The following is a 16,490-nucleotide window of genomic DNA, read 5'->3' as shown; positions in this document are numbered from 1 at the left end:
TCACTCTCTCACACCCTCTCTCTCTCAAATAAATAAAATCTTAAAGAAAAAAAATCATGCAGTATATACTTTCAGACACAATGCAATTAAACTAGGAATCAGGGGCCCCTGGGTGGCTCAGTGGGTTAAGCCTCTTGCCTTCGGCTCAGGTCATGATCTCAGGGTCCTGGGATCGAGCCCCGCACTGGGCTCTCTGCTTGGGGGGAGCCTGCTCTCCCCCCCTCCCTCTCTGCCTACTTGTGATCTCTCTCTCTCTGTGTCAAATAAATAAATAAATAAATAAAATCTTAAAAAAAAAAAAAACCAACTAGGAATCGGTAACAAAAAGATAGCTGGAAGATCCTCAAATATTTTAAGATTAAACAACAAACTTCTCAATAATACATGAATCAAAGAAAAGTCTCAGGAGAAATTTTTATATATTTGAAATAAATGAAAATGAAAACACAACTTTCCAACATCTGTGGGATGCAGTGAAAGATGTGCTTAAAGAGAAATTGCATTGACATTGCATTGACATTGACATATGCATTGAATGCATATGTCAGGAAAGAAGAAAGCTCTAAAATCAATAATCTAAGCTTCCGTCTTAGGAAACTAGAAAATGAAGAACAAATTGAATCAAAATAAGTAGAAGAAAATAAATAATAAAAATTAGAGCAGAAATAGAGGAAAATGAAAACAGAAGATCAACAGATAAAAATAAACAAAACCAAAAGCTGTTTCTTTGAAAAGATTAACAAAATTGACAAACTTCCAGCCAGGCCAACCAAGGAAAAAAGAGAGAAGACACAAATTACTAATATCAGAAACAAAAGAGGAACCAACAGGACTGACACCAGGGACATTACGAAGAAAAAAAAGGCATATTAGGAACAACTCTATGACCACAAATTTGATAACTTAGATGGAATAAAACAATTCTTCAAAAGACATGATGTGCCAAAACTCATATAAGTAGAAGTAGATAATTTGAATAGAATGGTCTCTATTTAAGAAAATGAATCAATAACTAATAATCTTCCAAAAGAGAAAGCATCAGACCCAGATGATGAATTCTACTAAGCATTTAAGAAAAAGAAATTATACCAATTTCCAAAAATCTTCTCCAGAAAATAAAAGCATATTTACTTTATGAGGTCAGCATAACCTTGATCCCGAAACCAAAAGAAAGGAAGACTATACACAGTATCTCTCATCAAAACAGATGCAAAAATCCTTAACAAAATACTGGCAAATCAAATCCAACAATATATTAAAAAAAATACACACTAGGGGCGCCTGGGTGGCTCAGTGGGTTAGAGCCTCTGCCTTCGGCTTGGGTAATGATCCCAGGGTCCTGGGATGGAGCCCCATGTCGGGCTCTCTGCTCGGCAGGGAGCCTGCTTCTCCATCTCTCTCTGCCTGCCTCTCTCCCTACTTGTGATCTCTGTCTGTCAAATAAATAAATAACATTAAAAAAATACATACTACAACCAAGCAGGATTTATTCTAGTTATGTAAGGCACAAAATCAATTAACATAATCCATTACAGAAATAGGCTAAAGAAGAAAAATCACAAGACCATATCAATAGATTCAGAAAAAAACATTCGACAAAAGCCAATACCCATGCATGACAAAAACTCTCAGTGAACTAGGAATAGAGGGGAACTTCCTGAACCTGATAAAGAATATCAGCCAAACACCTACAGCTAACACTTAGTGTTAGGAACTAGATACTCAGGAACTAGATAAGGATGCCCCCTCTCATCACTCCTATTTAATATCATACAGGAAGTCCTCTCTTAAGCAATTAGATTTTTTTTTTTTAAAAAGGCAATAAAAAGATTGGGAAGGAAGAAATTAAACTGTGCTTGCTGATGGTATGATTATCCATTCAGGAAATCCCAACAGAATCAACCAAACACTACTACTGGAACTTGAAAGTGATTATAGCAAAATTGAAAGATGTGAATAACAACTCCCCAAAGAAGATATACAGGTGGGAAAAAGAATATGAAAAGATGCCCATGGGGCATCTGGCTGGCTCACTCAGTGGAATGTGCAACTCTTGATCTCAAGATTATAAATTTGAGGCCTACATTTGGTATAGGGATTATGTTAAAATAAAAAATATTTAAAAAAAAAGATGCTCAGCACTGTATGTCTTTAGGGAATTGCAAGTTAAAACAAGATACCACTACACACCTATTAGAATGGCTAAAATCCAAAACCAGTAACACTAAATGCTAAGGCAGATGTAGATAAACAACAACAGAAACTCCCATTCTTTGCCGGTCAGGATGCGAAATGGCACCATCACTTTGGTATATATATTTGACAGTTTCTTACAAAGCTAAACACAGGCTCACCATATGATGCAGTAATCATGCTCCTAGGTATGTACCAGATGAAGTGAAAACTTAGATCCACATAAAAAACCTTTATATGAATGTTTATACCAGCTTCATTTTAAATTTCCCCCAATTGGAATAAGACAAAATGACCTTTAATAGATGAATGGATAAAAAGCTATACAATGGATTATTATTCAGTGAAATAAGCTATCAAGGCACACAAAGAGGTAAAAGGTCTTAAATGCATATGCCTAAGCTAATCTGAAAGGACTACACACTCTATGATATCAACTATGTCACATCCTGAAAAGGGTGAAACCATACAGAGAGGAAATCCATCAGTGGTTGCCAGGAGTTAAGGGGGAGGAGGGATGATAGGTGGAGATAAGGGATTTCTAGGGCCATGTTAAACTCTTCTGTCATGGTGAATAGATGATAATGATAAAGTATACAACACAAAGAGCGAAAATGTAAAATATGGACTTTAGTTAAATAATAATTTATCAATATTGGTTCACCAGTTTTAACAAGTGTACCACACTAATGAGAGATATTAATGACAGGGAAATTGGAAGAGAGGGGTGGTTTGGGAAAGGGAGATGTGGGAACTCTGTACTTTATGCTCATTTTTTTCTAAAAACCTAAAACTGCTCTAAAATTAAAGTCTATTGAAGTATTTTTTTTTACGGGGCGCCTGGGTGGCTCAGTGGGTTAAGCCTCTGCCTTTGGCTCAGGTCATGAGCTCAGGGTGCTGGGATCAAGCCCCGCATTGGGGTCTCTGCTCAGCTTCCCGCCCTTCTCTCTCTGCCTGCCTCTTTGCCTACTTGTGATCTCTCTCTCTGTCAAATAAATAAATAAAATCTTTTAAAAATATATATTTTTTTTTTACAAAAAGAAGAAAGTTAAAATGAAATAGCATTTTCACATTTCAAATTGCCCAGGATTTTGAAAAAATGGTAACACTCAGGCACAGGGGAAATTTAGCAATCAAATCTTAAAATTTTATTGATCCTTGATTTGGCTATTTTATTTCTAAGAAATTATCCTAAGAAAATAATCATGGGTTAAGCAAGTAGGTAGCCACCAGAACACTGTTCATCACAGTGTTGTTAATGATAGCAAAAACTAGAAAATAATGAAAACAAGAGCAGAACAATCTCATGTTTGAGAAAATAAATCTAAAGGTACATATATGTCTAAATGGGAAATGTCTGAGGATCGTTATCCAAATGTTAATGGTGGTTGTATTTTTAAAAACATATATCTTTTTTATTATATGATCTATTCATTTTTTTCTAAAAAATCAAGAATGCATTTCACACTTAGGATAGCTATAATAAGAAGCAAAACAAAACAATACATGACAATGTGGAGAAATCGGAATTCTTACGCATTGCTGGTGGAAATGTAAAATGGTACAACCACTATGTAAAACACTGTGGCAATTCCTCACAAACTTAAATACAGAATTACCTAATGATCCCTAAATTCCACTTTTGAGCATAGAGCCAAAAGAAATGAAAGCAAGAGACTTGAACAAATATTTGTACGCCATGTTTATAGCAGCATTATTCACAATAGCCAAAAGGTGAGAGCAACTCAAGTGTCCATCGACAGATGAACAGAGAAATAAAATGTGGTATATACACAGAATGGAATATTATTCAGCCTTAAGAAGGAAGGAAATTCTGAATGTTACAGCACGGATGAACTGTGAAGATATTACAACGTGAAATAAACTTGTCAAAGAAGAACAGCTACTATATGATTCTACTTACACGAGGTAACTAGAGTAGTCAAATTTATAGAGACTGAAAGTAGAATAGTTGTTGCCAGGGGGATAGAGGAAGGGGAAAATGTGGAGATGGTGTTCACTGAAAATGAATTTTTAGTCTGTGAAGATGAAACAATTTCTGGAGATAAATGGTGGTGATAATTGCACAACAGTGTATAACATCGCTGAACTGTACACTTAAAAATGGTTTTTTTAAAAAAGATTTTGTTTATTTGACAGAGAGTTTTTTTTTTTAAGATTTTTTAAAAAGTTTATTTGACAGGGGCGCCTGGGTGGCTCAGTGGTTAAAGCCTCTGCCTTCGGCGTGGGTCATGATCTCGGGGTCTTGGGATCGAGTCCCGCGTCAGGTTCTCTGCTCAGCGGGGAGCCTGCCTTCTCCTCCTGTCTCTCTCTGCCTGCCTCTCTGCCTACTTGTGATCTGTCTGTCAAATAAAAAAAAAATTTATTTGACAAAGAGAGAGCACAAGTAAGCAGAGCGGCAGGCAGTGGGAGAGGGAGAAGCAGGCTCCCTGCTGAGCAGAGAGCCTGATGCGGGGCTTGATCCCAGACCCCTGGAATCATGACCTGAGCCAAAGGCAGCTGCTTAACCCACTGAGCCACCCAGGCGTCTTTAAAGTGGTAAATGTTTACGTTATGCAGATTTTAGCACAATAAAAAATAATCTTCTAAACCAAAGAACAAGTAAAAGACAAAGGAAAAAGTGGAGGATGAGAGTAAAAGAAAAAAGAAAAAAAAAAGGGGCACCTGGGTGGCACAGACAGTTGGGCGTCTGACTCCTGGTGGCAGCTCAGGTCATGATCTCAGAGTTATGAGACCAAGCCCCGCTCTGGCTCCATGCTCAGTGCAGTCTGCTTGGATTTCTTTCTCCCCCTCCCTCAGTGCCACACCCCGGCCTCTGCTCTCCCTCTCAAATAAAGAAAATAAATAAATCTTTTAAAAAAGAAAGAAAAAAGAATGAATGTACTAGTATCTAAATAAAGGCCCAGGGCCTCTATGCAGTTTATCTGACAGATGACTATATCGCATGAAGTGTGCCACTTACGCCGAAGAAAGATTGTGTAGAGAGGTGGTGATGCCTACTTATTCACTCGTTTATTATGATTATTATGTAAAGTTTTAAAAATAAATACTGAAAACACCATACAGAAAACATTTGTATACCCTCGCCTAGATTTTACCATTAGTTTTCACTTGTTTTTGTTTTGTTTTGTTTTAGTTTTCACTTGTTTTATCATATACCTGTTTACCCCTCTAGCCACCAATAAGCCATCTTATTTTTGGGGACAGATTTCAAAGTAAATTGTATACATCTATACACTTCCTCATAAATTTGAGCATTTATATAATTTACTGTTCAATATTTGTTTACATTTTTTCTTGATATAAAATTTACAATGAAATGCACAAATCTTAAGTGTATATTCACTGAATGTTGACAAATGCAAATATCTAGTGTAAAACAAATACCTCTCCATATATCACTCCAGAAGTTATTTCATGGCCCTTTATATACTATTTAATAATCACAAAAAGTAAAGCTATTTGGAAAGCATTTATAGTATGATGCCCTTTTTAGTACAGAAATATAGAATAAGCTGGAAGAAAAATTATAAAAAGTGATTATTTCTGGGTAACTGGATTATCATTGGTTTTTATTTTCTGCAATTTCCTTCTCTGTATTTTCTATATTGGTGAAAAGGAAAAAAAAAACAATTAAAGCTACTTAAAAGAAAAAAAATCTTTTGACCTTTTAGTAAATGATGGCACACATGGAAAACTTAGTCATTAAAGTGATCATTTTGAAGAAAATGTATATGGTAAAAATGGAAACATTTCAATATGATTTTAGGTTACAATGACAAATTATAACAGATATTAATGTCATAATCACCATGATATGATGAAGGTAAACACATAGAACAGAACTAGAAGGGAATAAGAAAAAACATAAGTTATCCTGGGGCCTGTTTGAGTGATGGAATTATGGGTAATTTTTGAAAAAAGGGTTTTTCAACTTTTCTGAATGAAAATAATAGTTAAAACATCCCATAAGACCCTGATTTCAGGATCACCCATCTCTTATATATGTGGGTCAGCTCTGAAGACCTGAACCCTACCAGGCAAACTATAAAATCTCCCCCTGCCTTTGTGACGCCCTTACTTGGGCCAAATGTTTTGGTTGGATTTGGAACCAAATGATCCAAATTATTAGAGCAAGACAAATCAAACAGGTACTGTTACCTCTTTCTGGAAATATGTTGTTTTTGGTGAGTTTGACGCTTTTGGGCCTTGGATTGTTATCATCCATACCCATGATCAGGTTCCGGAAAAACAGATCAAATTTCTTTCTGCTGTCCGCATTGATGGTGCCTGCCACGGTCCACACCAAGGCAAAGAGGAAGAGACCTTGCAGCCAGAGAAAGATCTGTTGACTTGTCAGGCCTTCATGTAATTCTCTTTCCTCCTCATCTATTTTCTTGATTTCATCTAAAAGCAAGAAAAAGGAACCTCAGGAGAAGCTGCATGTACCTGCTTATATACAGATCTCAACGCTGTAAACTGGGTGGTCTTTCCTGCGAGGGCTCTGGGGAGGGGACTGAGAGTGGCTGAGTGGCCATCACCTGCCAGATCGTTTATCCACATATATTTTTTCTTAGTTTTTAATAATTTTTCTTTTTTTTTTTCCTATTTTTTAAGTAGGCTCCATGCCCAGTCTGGAGCCCAATTTAGGGTTTGAATTCATGACCCTGAGATCAAAACCTGAGCTGAAATCAAGAGTCAGACGCTTAGTCAACTGAGCCACCCAGGTGTCCCTTTTCTTATTTTTATTTTTTATGTATTTTATATTTAAACATATGTTGATATATTTTGTATATTTGTATATATATTATAATGTTTTTGTATTTGTGAAAGGACATGGGAACCAACCTGAAGGAGCTCTCAATGGCTGAAGACATTTGAGGAACAAAATAATTACAGAATTGGATTATAACCCATAGAATAAAATAAACATCTGTGAGCCCATACTTTAATCAGTAAATAACTGAATTAACAAATAGGGAAGAACAGTCTTTCTTACAGAAGAATTCTAATAGTAAATGTAAAAGGAATACACATAGAAATGGAAAATAAACATTAGGCAAATGCCACTGTTCTAACTGTGGTAGGCAAGGCTCACCAATGGATGTTAAAATCTGTGGGTAAAAATTTGAGGAGAAATGGGATATTTGCATACTTTTAAATTATTTTCCCCCAAATACTTATTAATTATGAGGGAATATAAGAGAATTACAGTGGAGAAATGTGGCTCTGGCCAAAGCGAACTTGGACAAAGAGCCTTCACCAGTTATGAGATCTATCTTCACGTACCCCCAATCATGCACCGAGAAGAATGCATCACCACTTTTGTGATATTCTTACTAAATATGCATAACCCTAATCTAATTATGAGAAAACATGAGGTAAATTTAAATTGAAAGACATACTATGAAATAACTGGCCAGTATTTATCAAGTGACAAAGTTATAAAAGACTAGGAAAGGGGCACCCAGCTGGTTCAGTCCATGAAGCATGTGATCTTGATCTCAGGGTCATGAGGCCCCATGGGGGTAGAGTCAAAAAAAAAAAAAAAAAAAAGAGAGGAAAAAAAGAAAAGACAAGGAATGGCTGAAGAACTGTCACAGATTAGAAGAGATGAATAAGATGCAACAATTAAAAAAAAAAAAATGTGACCCCCGGAACAGAAAAAGAACATTTGAGGAAAAATTGGTGAAATTCAAATAAAGTCTGTGGTATAGTTAATAGTATATATTATCAATGTTAATTTTCTTATTCTGATCATTGTGCCTTAGTTATATAAGATGTTAATGTTAAAAAAGGCTAGGTGAAGAGCTATGTGACTCAATATAGTCTTTTAGCAATTTTTTTTTGCAAGGCTAAAAATGTTATTTATTATTCCTTATCTCAAGGCCTTGTTGATCATAGTTATCATGCTCTTGCATTTTAGCACTGACAGAATAAAAGTTAGGGCTCTGAAATTAGGTACGTGTGCATTCAAACCCAGTCCCCAGTATTTAGTAGTTGTGTGTCTTTCAGCACTCCCGTTAAGGACTCATGGCTATATATTTGGTAAGGCAAGAGATTAGGTCACTCAGTGTTGGGGACAATGAGTCCGTTATTTCATGAGATGCCTTCTTTCCTGGAGGAGATACTACACAAGGACAGGAAACAGAGCTTGAGAAAATACTCAAAATTTACAACTAATGAAGCAAATATCTGGCACCATATAAAGTTAGTGTGCTTTTGAAAAAATTGCGTGTAATTCCTATAATTTTAACTTCAGAAAAATCACATAATATTTAGCCAAAGAAAGTCTCCATTCAACTGTTCACCATGTTGTATTTTTTTTTTTTATCTGCACCTGTAATGCTTTTGGAAGAAATGAGCTGAGAAAATGTCCATGTAACAGGAGTTGTAGGAAGATCCACCTTGAATTTGAATTATGTGCCATCTTGAGCAAGAAATGGCACCCAATAAAAAGTTCTCCAAGTTGACACATCTTTGGTCATTTTCTACAGAATTCAACAAAATTTGATTTATGTGAGATCATTACAGAGAACTTCTCTAGGTCCGTTAAACAAATGGTCCATGATTTATTGTACTTCTCATGTCTGAAAGAAGGGTCCTTAGTTTTGTATACTGCTATGATCAGTTCTCTTAAGAGTGTAACCATGCTACTCCATTTTTTGTCAGTTTCTTTAGCATGGGAAAATTCGCAGTCTCATTTTTTGGGGGGATCCTTTTTTGCTCAGACACATTCTCATGTATCATCTAAATTCATTTCCCTCCAGGATATTTTAGTTAGGCAAAGAGGGATAGAAACTGTTATTCCCTTTGTGTGGATGAGGAACCTAACATGAGAAAGGATGCAGTAAAGTGCATAAAAATACCCAAGAAATCAATCCAAGATTAAGGGTAAAGCCAAAACCCATGGACTCTTTCCACTAAACTTTTCTATCTAAACTCCAAATGCTTGCTTGTTCTAGACTAAAATTCTGGTCTCATTGTGACCCATGGAGGTGGGGGGAATCGAAGGAATGGGAACAGAAGGAATATCCCGCACCTACCCACCTTCATTTGGCTTAAGAATTGTAGGTAGCACGTACCAAACAGGGAGGAATACAGTCTCATCATTGAGAAGACAAGGTGGATAGGAGATGTTTGGACCACAAATTTACACTGAAGGCGAATAAATTCCAGGCAGGGCTGGACAAGCCACATGAACATGTCATTGACCTGAAGGTAGAAATGAAATTTGAAGAGATGTTATAAAAAAGAAAAAAATGAGTTTAAGACTAAGGGCTGGGTACACCTCTGGAAGGCTGGAGTTGCTGGTAAGGTTGCTGGTTATTTTTGAGTGTCAGTATATCGGGGTAAAGACAAGGGGCACGGAGGCCTCTGACTCTGACTCCCATAGGCCATGCCCATCCCTTCCATTTCATTGCCCAGAGCTGGATATTCAGAGAGGCTTGGAGCTACTGTGGGTCAGCTACAAGATGCACAAAAAATTTTAGGGCCCAGACTGAGTATCTGACTTGCTTGTACAAAAATCCTTAGGAATTCCAAAAGATTTTCCAGTGACTCTTGTGCATTTTTGAGGCTGGACTCCTGTATAAAGTGGCCACAGGAAAGGCAGAGCTAAGTTCAGGGCTCATTTTCAGTAATTCTCTGTATGTACTTACTTGGGGGTATAATGATTCTTGTCTCTGCTCCCTTCCCCAGCTACTCTTTTTAGAAAAAAAATTCCTTCTTTCTCCTCTTATTTGAGGTTTTTTTTTTTTCATTTTTGTTATACCATATTTGTGGCTGTCACTGAAAATTATCTTAAGTCATGTTTTTGGAAATAGGCAGGTCATCAATAAATAAATACATGAATAGATGTGTATATATGTGGATGTATATCTGTATTATAAATAGACACATTAATGTGTATGTAAATACACATGTGTACATGGATATGGTATATGCATCCAGCCAACAAATATTTATTGAGCATCTGCTAACTGCAGTGTTGTAGGTGCTGAGGATAAACAACTGACAAGATAGATAAGGTCCCTCCTACCCTTGTAGAGATTACTGAGGGGCCAGGGAGACAAGTAACTAAACAAGCAAGGAAATAAATAAGATACTTACAAGTCATGTCAAGTACTAGCAGGAAACAAAGGTTTTACAATGGGGAGTAACAGGAAGGGTTTAATATGGGGGTCAGGGAAGGCTTCTTAGAGGAGGAGGCCTTTATGTTGAGACCTGGATGATGAAGGTGAATCATCCCTCACACGATAAAACAGGAAACATTTTCAGGAAGAGTAAGAAAAGGTGCAAAAGCCTTGAGGTGATGAAACCTGGGGTCTTCCAGGAATGGAACAAAACACAAGGGCTGCAGGGTAATGAGCTGAGGAAGAAGGTAGGAGATGAGGTTGGAAAGGTGAGCAGGGCCAGATGCCAGCCTCAGATGCCCTGATAAGAAGTTAGACTTTAAGGGGCACCTGGGTGGCACAGGTGGGTGGCATCTGGCTCTTGATTTTGGCTAGGGTTATGATCTGAGGATTGTGGGATGAAGCCCTCCGTCAGAGTCTGCCTCTTTCTTTCTCTCCCTCTGCCTCTCTTGAGAGAGAGCGAGAGAGAGAGCGTGCACAAGCTGGGGGGAGGAGAAAAGTGGGAGAAGCAGACTGTCCACTGACCAAGGAGCCCGACACAGGGCTCGACCCCAGAACCCTGGGATTATGGCCTGAGCTGAAGGCAGACACGTAACTGACTGAGCCACCCAGGAGTCCCTCAAATAAAATCTTAAAAAAAAAAAAAAAAAAAAAAAAAACCACAAACTTAGACTTTGAGCTAAGGACACCGAGGAGTCCCTGAAGGGTTCCGGTGCAGGTGCATAGATGTCTCTGGATGTGCATATAAATGTATGTGATTATACTTACTGTAGATGCATATAAATGGGACAGGAACAGGGCCTTCCTACATAGCTCACCAGAGTGCTTCTGCAGTGGGAAGAGAACCCAACTCATCCTTTCTTGGCTTCTTCAATGGGAAACCTTCCTAAGGAACTTTATTTACTAACACAGGGAGGACAAGAGGCACCAAAAGCCTGAGTTCTCCCTTCCTGCTTCTCTAGTCTGAGATTGTGCTCAGGTACTCACCTAACCTGAATGTTCACCCCTCTTTTAGGAAGGGAAGAAGGGGGCAGAAACTCTTAGTACTTGTAATACAACTTTTCTAAACCGGTGCCAGCTCCGCAGCAATGGGAGGCATGAAGCTGAGGTCACCAGGATGGGGAGTGGCAGTACGGAGCAGAAGACAGCTCCTTCTAATTTGGCCTACCTCTAGAGCAGCTTCTAGAGACATTTCCACAAGTAGGGCAATGGGGAAAGGTGTGCCATTCCATCCAACACGTCGAATGTTGCTCAAGCATCAGAATTCTCCACTGGGGAGACAGGGAGGGACGGAGAAGGTAGAAGGAGAAATTGACCATACTATCCCATTCCTGCCACAGGGAGGAGAAAGCTGGAAAAATGTCAGGCAGCCAGGAAGGATGATAACTAGAGACAGGCAGGGAATTCCTTGCCCCTGCTTGCATCCTGGAATTAGGAAGGTGAATTAGGAATGAGGAGTATGGAGACAGAGAGGGAGGGGAAGGAGAGGAACATGATGGTCTCACCAGTTCCTTGTGCTCCTCAGTGAGGCTAGCAGGCAGGGTGTCCATGTAGGAGTCCTTCAAGGGCTTCCAGCCTAGTTGATGGGGCTCCATGTAGATCATCCCACACCTGGCAGGCACAAAGAAAGGACCAGCTCGGTCCACACCCGAGTTCCCAAGCACACAGGGGTGAGGTAAATGGAAGCAGTCCTGCTAAGGGAAGGGGCTGGAGTCTGGGTTGGGGCACAGACCCTCACCAGTTCCACTCCAAAGGGAAGTTGCCCAAATTTCGTTCGGAAAGGATGGAGACCAGTGATAACAGCTGGGGCTTGGGAGTTAGAGAGACTTGGATTTTAATCCCAGCCCTAGATTCTACTATCAGAGTACCCTTGGGCAAGGTTTCTTTACTGTCCCTGAAAGTCTATGTCCTTGTCATAAATCAAGAAATATAAAAAACACATAGTTCAGGGTGCCTGGGTGCCTCAGTCATTAGGCATCTGCCTTTGGCTGAGGTCGTGATCCCAGTGTCCTGGAATCAAGTCCTACATCAGGCTCCTTGCTCAGCGGGGAGCCTGCTTCTCCCACTCCTACTCCCCCTCTTGTGTCCCTCCCCCCTCTGTGTCAGATAAATAAAATCTTTAAAAACAAAACAAAACAGAACAGAAAAAAAAATGTATAGTTCATAAGGCTATTGTAGTGGTTACATACGAAAATGCCAGTAAATAATTCAGCACCATTTCTAGGACATAGAAAACTCTTAATCCATAGAAATTATTAACATTACCATTAGCATGTACTGATATTTTACGTAGTACATTTTTTTCCCCCATTCTGTTACATCTAGGTGTTCTCTTGTTTGTTACTAATATGGCTGCTATTCATTGAGTACCTACTGCATGTCAAGCACTATGCTAAGTCCTAATGGCCTTTATCTCTTAATATTCTTCTTAATGGTCTCATTTTTAGATATGAGGAGTGTGTGGCTCAGAGAGGCTGAGAGCCTTGGAAGAGGTAACATAGCTAGATAATGGCAATGGCCAGAGTGGGAGTCCAAGTTGGTCTGACTTGCCAATATTCTTTCTACTCCTTGACATTGCTTTTTGGAATGTGGACTGATTTTTACTTTTTTTAGGAACTTCAGGTGCACAAGATTAGATTAATGATCATCCTTGGCATACCATCATTAGCCCATGTATGGCCTTTCTTAGCTAATTGTTTTCAATAATGTAGTGAGTGCCCATAAACTCACCTCCCAGACAGAAGCCAGGATCTTGACAATAACCTTCATCTAACCCTGATGGTCTCCCTTATCCTATACCCCTGGCTTTCCCCACAGGGGAAACAGTTACCTTGGATAACACAGTTATCTTGGATCTCATGGTTACCCGTCTCTTGATTTCTTTCTTTCTTACATAGTTTTATAACATTTCTATATGTTCCTAAAATGTATATGCATTTATTTTAGTTGTTTTTAGAGGTTTAAAGGGAGACACTATGTTGTATGTAATATTGTGGGCTTACTTAATATATAATATTGCTGAGATTTTATACTTAACATATTTAATAAGATTTATCCATAGAGTCCTATGTCAATACAACTCATTTATTTTGAGTGATATATAAATATTACAATTTGCTACAGAACACTCATTCAAAGGGGTATATGCACCCCTATGTTTATTGCAGCATTATTTACAATAGCCATATCATGGAAGCAACTTACAGATAAATGGATAACGAATGTGATATATCTATACAATGGAATATTACTCTGCCATGAAAAGAATGAAATCCTGCCATTTGCAACAACATGGATAGAGCTAGAGAATATTACACTAATATTAGTGAATATTACACTAATAGAGAAAGACAAAGACAATATGATTTCACTCATATGTGGAATTTAAGAAACAAATGAGCAAAGGAAAAAAGAAAATGCAAGAGAGAGGCAAATCAAGAAACAGACTCTTAACTATAGAGAACAAAGTGATGGTTACCAGAGGGGAGGTTGGTGAGGGATGGCTAAGATAGGTGATGGGGATTAGAGAGTAAGCTTACTGTGATGAAAATAAAATAGAATAAAATAAAATATAAAAAAACACAATTTTTGACTGTATTACACATGAATTCACTCCTGTTAATGGGCATTTAGGTTGTTTCCCAGTGTTTGTTATTGTTAAGTATGCCACTCGGGAAATTCTCATATAGGAATTTTGTTGTAGGTGAGCAAAAATTTCTTAGAAGTAGAATTGCTGGTCATGAGGCATGTGAAGTTTCAATCTTAGGAAATAATGTTCGATTCCTTTCTGAAGTGCTTGCCTGATTTTAGACTTCTACCAGCACTGTGGACTGCAGACTGCTTTTAGGATAAATTGTGGGGACAACAAATATTGTAGGTGATCTGCTAGGGCTTAATCACATTTGTGGGTTTTTGGGTTCAGTGAGGGCACATGTTCCCTCAGGGTGCCAGGGCAAGACCGACTAACCTGCTCACAGTGGCCGGAGAGGCCTGCTCCAAGTCTGCTGGCTCAAAGATCAGACTCATCTTGGGGCTCATCTGGATAATCTCTCCACTCATTAAACACAGCTGAAAGCGCAAAGCAGAGGTGGGGAGGTCAGGCAAAGTGGTTAAATTCCATCCCCAAGTGAAAGGCCTCAGTGCAGACAGAGAAGGTTCAAATTCATTCAACAAATATTTCTTGAGCACCAACTATGCGTCAGGGGCAGGTGCGGGGAATCAAGCAGACAAAAATCCCTGTGCTCTTGGGATTTACAGTCTGCTGGGAAGAAACAGATGACAGATGATAAACAAAACATACAGCATATAAAATGATGAAAGTGCTTTGGAGACAAATTAAATAGAAGAGGAGGCTGGAGAATGTTCAGCCAGGGTTGGGTGAGTTGTGATTTTAAATAGGGGGGTTTGGCAGGCACTTGGATGGTTGAGTCAGTTCAGTGTCTGACTCTTTCTTTCTTTCTCTTTTTAAAGATTTTATTTGAGAGGGAGACAGACAGAGATAGCAAGAGAGAGCCTGAGTGGGAAGGAGAGACAGTAGTAGACCCACTGAGCAGGGAGCCCAATGTGGGGCTGAGCCACCCAGATGACCCAAGAACCTGGCTCTTGACTTCAGCTCAGGTCATGATCTCCATGCTGGGCAGGCAGCCTGCTTGGGATTCTCTCTTTCCCTCTGCACCTCCCAAACCTGCTCAAACATGCATGCTCTCTAAAAAAAAAAATCCAAAAAACCAAAAAAATGAAAAAGAAAAACCACCACCAAAAAAAAAAAAAAAAAAGAACCTCCCCCACAAAATTAAAATAAATAAATAGGGAGGTCAGAGAGTCACTGAATTGCAGCCTTAGATGGAAGATCAAGGTTATCAGACTATGGCAAGTCTCAAGGTTCTTACTCAGTTTTTCACATAGAACTTAACTGCACACCTTCTTCCTGTTTTATTTGCTGGTTTCCCATGAGAGACTCCTTCTGGAACCTGTCATGGACTAACGCAGGCCTAGAAGGACAAAAATATCTCCACATAGAAGGACAAAAATATCTCCACAAATCCTTTCTGCAATGGAAAGAAAGGCCACCAAAAGTCCTAGCGTTTAGTAAGTATGTCCCGATAGAAAGTAGTGCAAACACGTGGGGCAGCCTCAGTGTATGTACAAAATTAGTGGTACTGCTTTCCATTTGACAACATGGGTTCTAGTGAGATGGTTAAGACATAGGGTTGCTTGAAGCTTTAGTCTTTCAGGGGCAAAGAGAAAACCTCATCATTCCCTGCTGCTCACCCAAAGATGCGCTTAAAAATTCCCTTGTACATTACCCAGCCTACATAAAACACTCCTGGAAACAGGCCACTACATGTGTCTCCAGGAAGGTCATAGCTCTTATGGGGCTGATACCACCAGCAGTGTCAACTCTGAATATCAAGAAAAGTAAAAGACACCCATATCTCTGATAGTAGTTTGATTTACACCCATGGAAGAGAAGAGTCATCAGGAAATTCCCTGATCATGACTCTTTACACTTTTTTTTTTAAAGATTTTATTTATTTATTTGACAGACAGAGATCACAAGTAGTCAGAGAGGCAGGAAGAGAGAGGAAGGGAAAGCAGGCTCCCTGCTGAGCAGAGAGCCCGATGTGGGGCTTGATCCCAGGACCCTGAGATCATGACCTGAGCTGAAGGCAGAGGCTTTAACCCACTGAGCCACCGAGGCACCCCATGACTCTTTATACTTATCTCAAGACCAACAAGTACATTTGTACAATTAGTTTATATAACATAGCCTAGATCATGTAATAAAACCTTTGTATTTCTATGTTATGTAATCAAAATCACGCATGTGATTTTGGATAATTAGGTCTTCCATTGTTGAGCATGACTCACTCATAGTCCTGTGAAATTTTAATGCAGTAGGAAAGTATATTTTGATTTGATAATCATGTATATTCAGTATAGAAACTCTTCCTTAAAATGGTGACAAATTTTATTTTATTTTAGCCTACAGTAAGATAATGCTTGTCCTATGCCGGGTGCCATTGGAAGCAACTTATCTCATCTTCCTGATTAACACTATTGTCCCCATTTTACAGATGATGAACCTTACTCAGTTTCTCTTACTCTACTCTCACTCAGTTTTTCACATAGAACTTAACT

General features: G+C 38.8%; 1 protein-coding gene across 4 annotated transcripts in view; it reads right to left on the bottom strand.

Annotated features, from left to right (window-relative positions):
- DNAH3 (dynein axonemal heavy chain 3) overlaps nucleotides 1-16,490 on the bottom strand; it is a 173,703-nt gene that overhangs the window by 61,496 nt on the left and 95,717 nt on the right. For all 4 annotated transcript variants that reach the window (XM_045072730.1, XM_045072731.1, XM_045072732.1 and 1 more), the window contains 4 exons: nucleotides 14,317-14,417; nucleotides 11,855-11,960; nucleotides 9,300-9,429; nucleotides 6,376-6,621 (listed from right to left, as the gene is read on the bottom strand). In XM_045072730.1, the coding sequence (XP_044928665.1) occupies nucleotides 6,376-6,621; nucleotides 9,300-9,429; nucleotides 11,855-11,960; nucleotides 14,317-14,417 (583 nt within the window). The remainder of the gene's footprint in view (nucleotides 1-6,375; nucleotides 6,622-9,299; nucleotides 9,430-11,854; nucleotides 11,961-14,316; nucleotides 14,418-16,490) is intronic.

This window comes from Mustela putorius, unplaced genomic scaffold (assembly GCF_011764305.1).
Source record: "Mustela putorius furo isolate JIRA1106 unplaced genomic scaffold, ASM1176430v1.1 tig00004043_pilon_pilon_pilon, whole genome shotgun sequence".
Lineage (NCBI taxonomy): Eukaryota > Metazoa > Chordata > Mammalia > Carnivora > Mustelidae > Mustela > Mustela putorius.
This window is presented reverse-complemented; position numbering and strand designations above follow the sequence as displayed.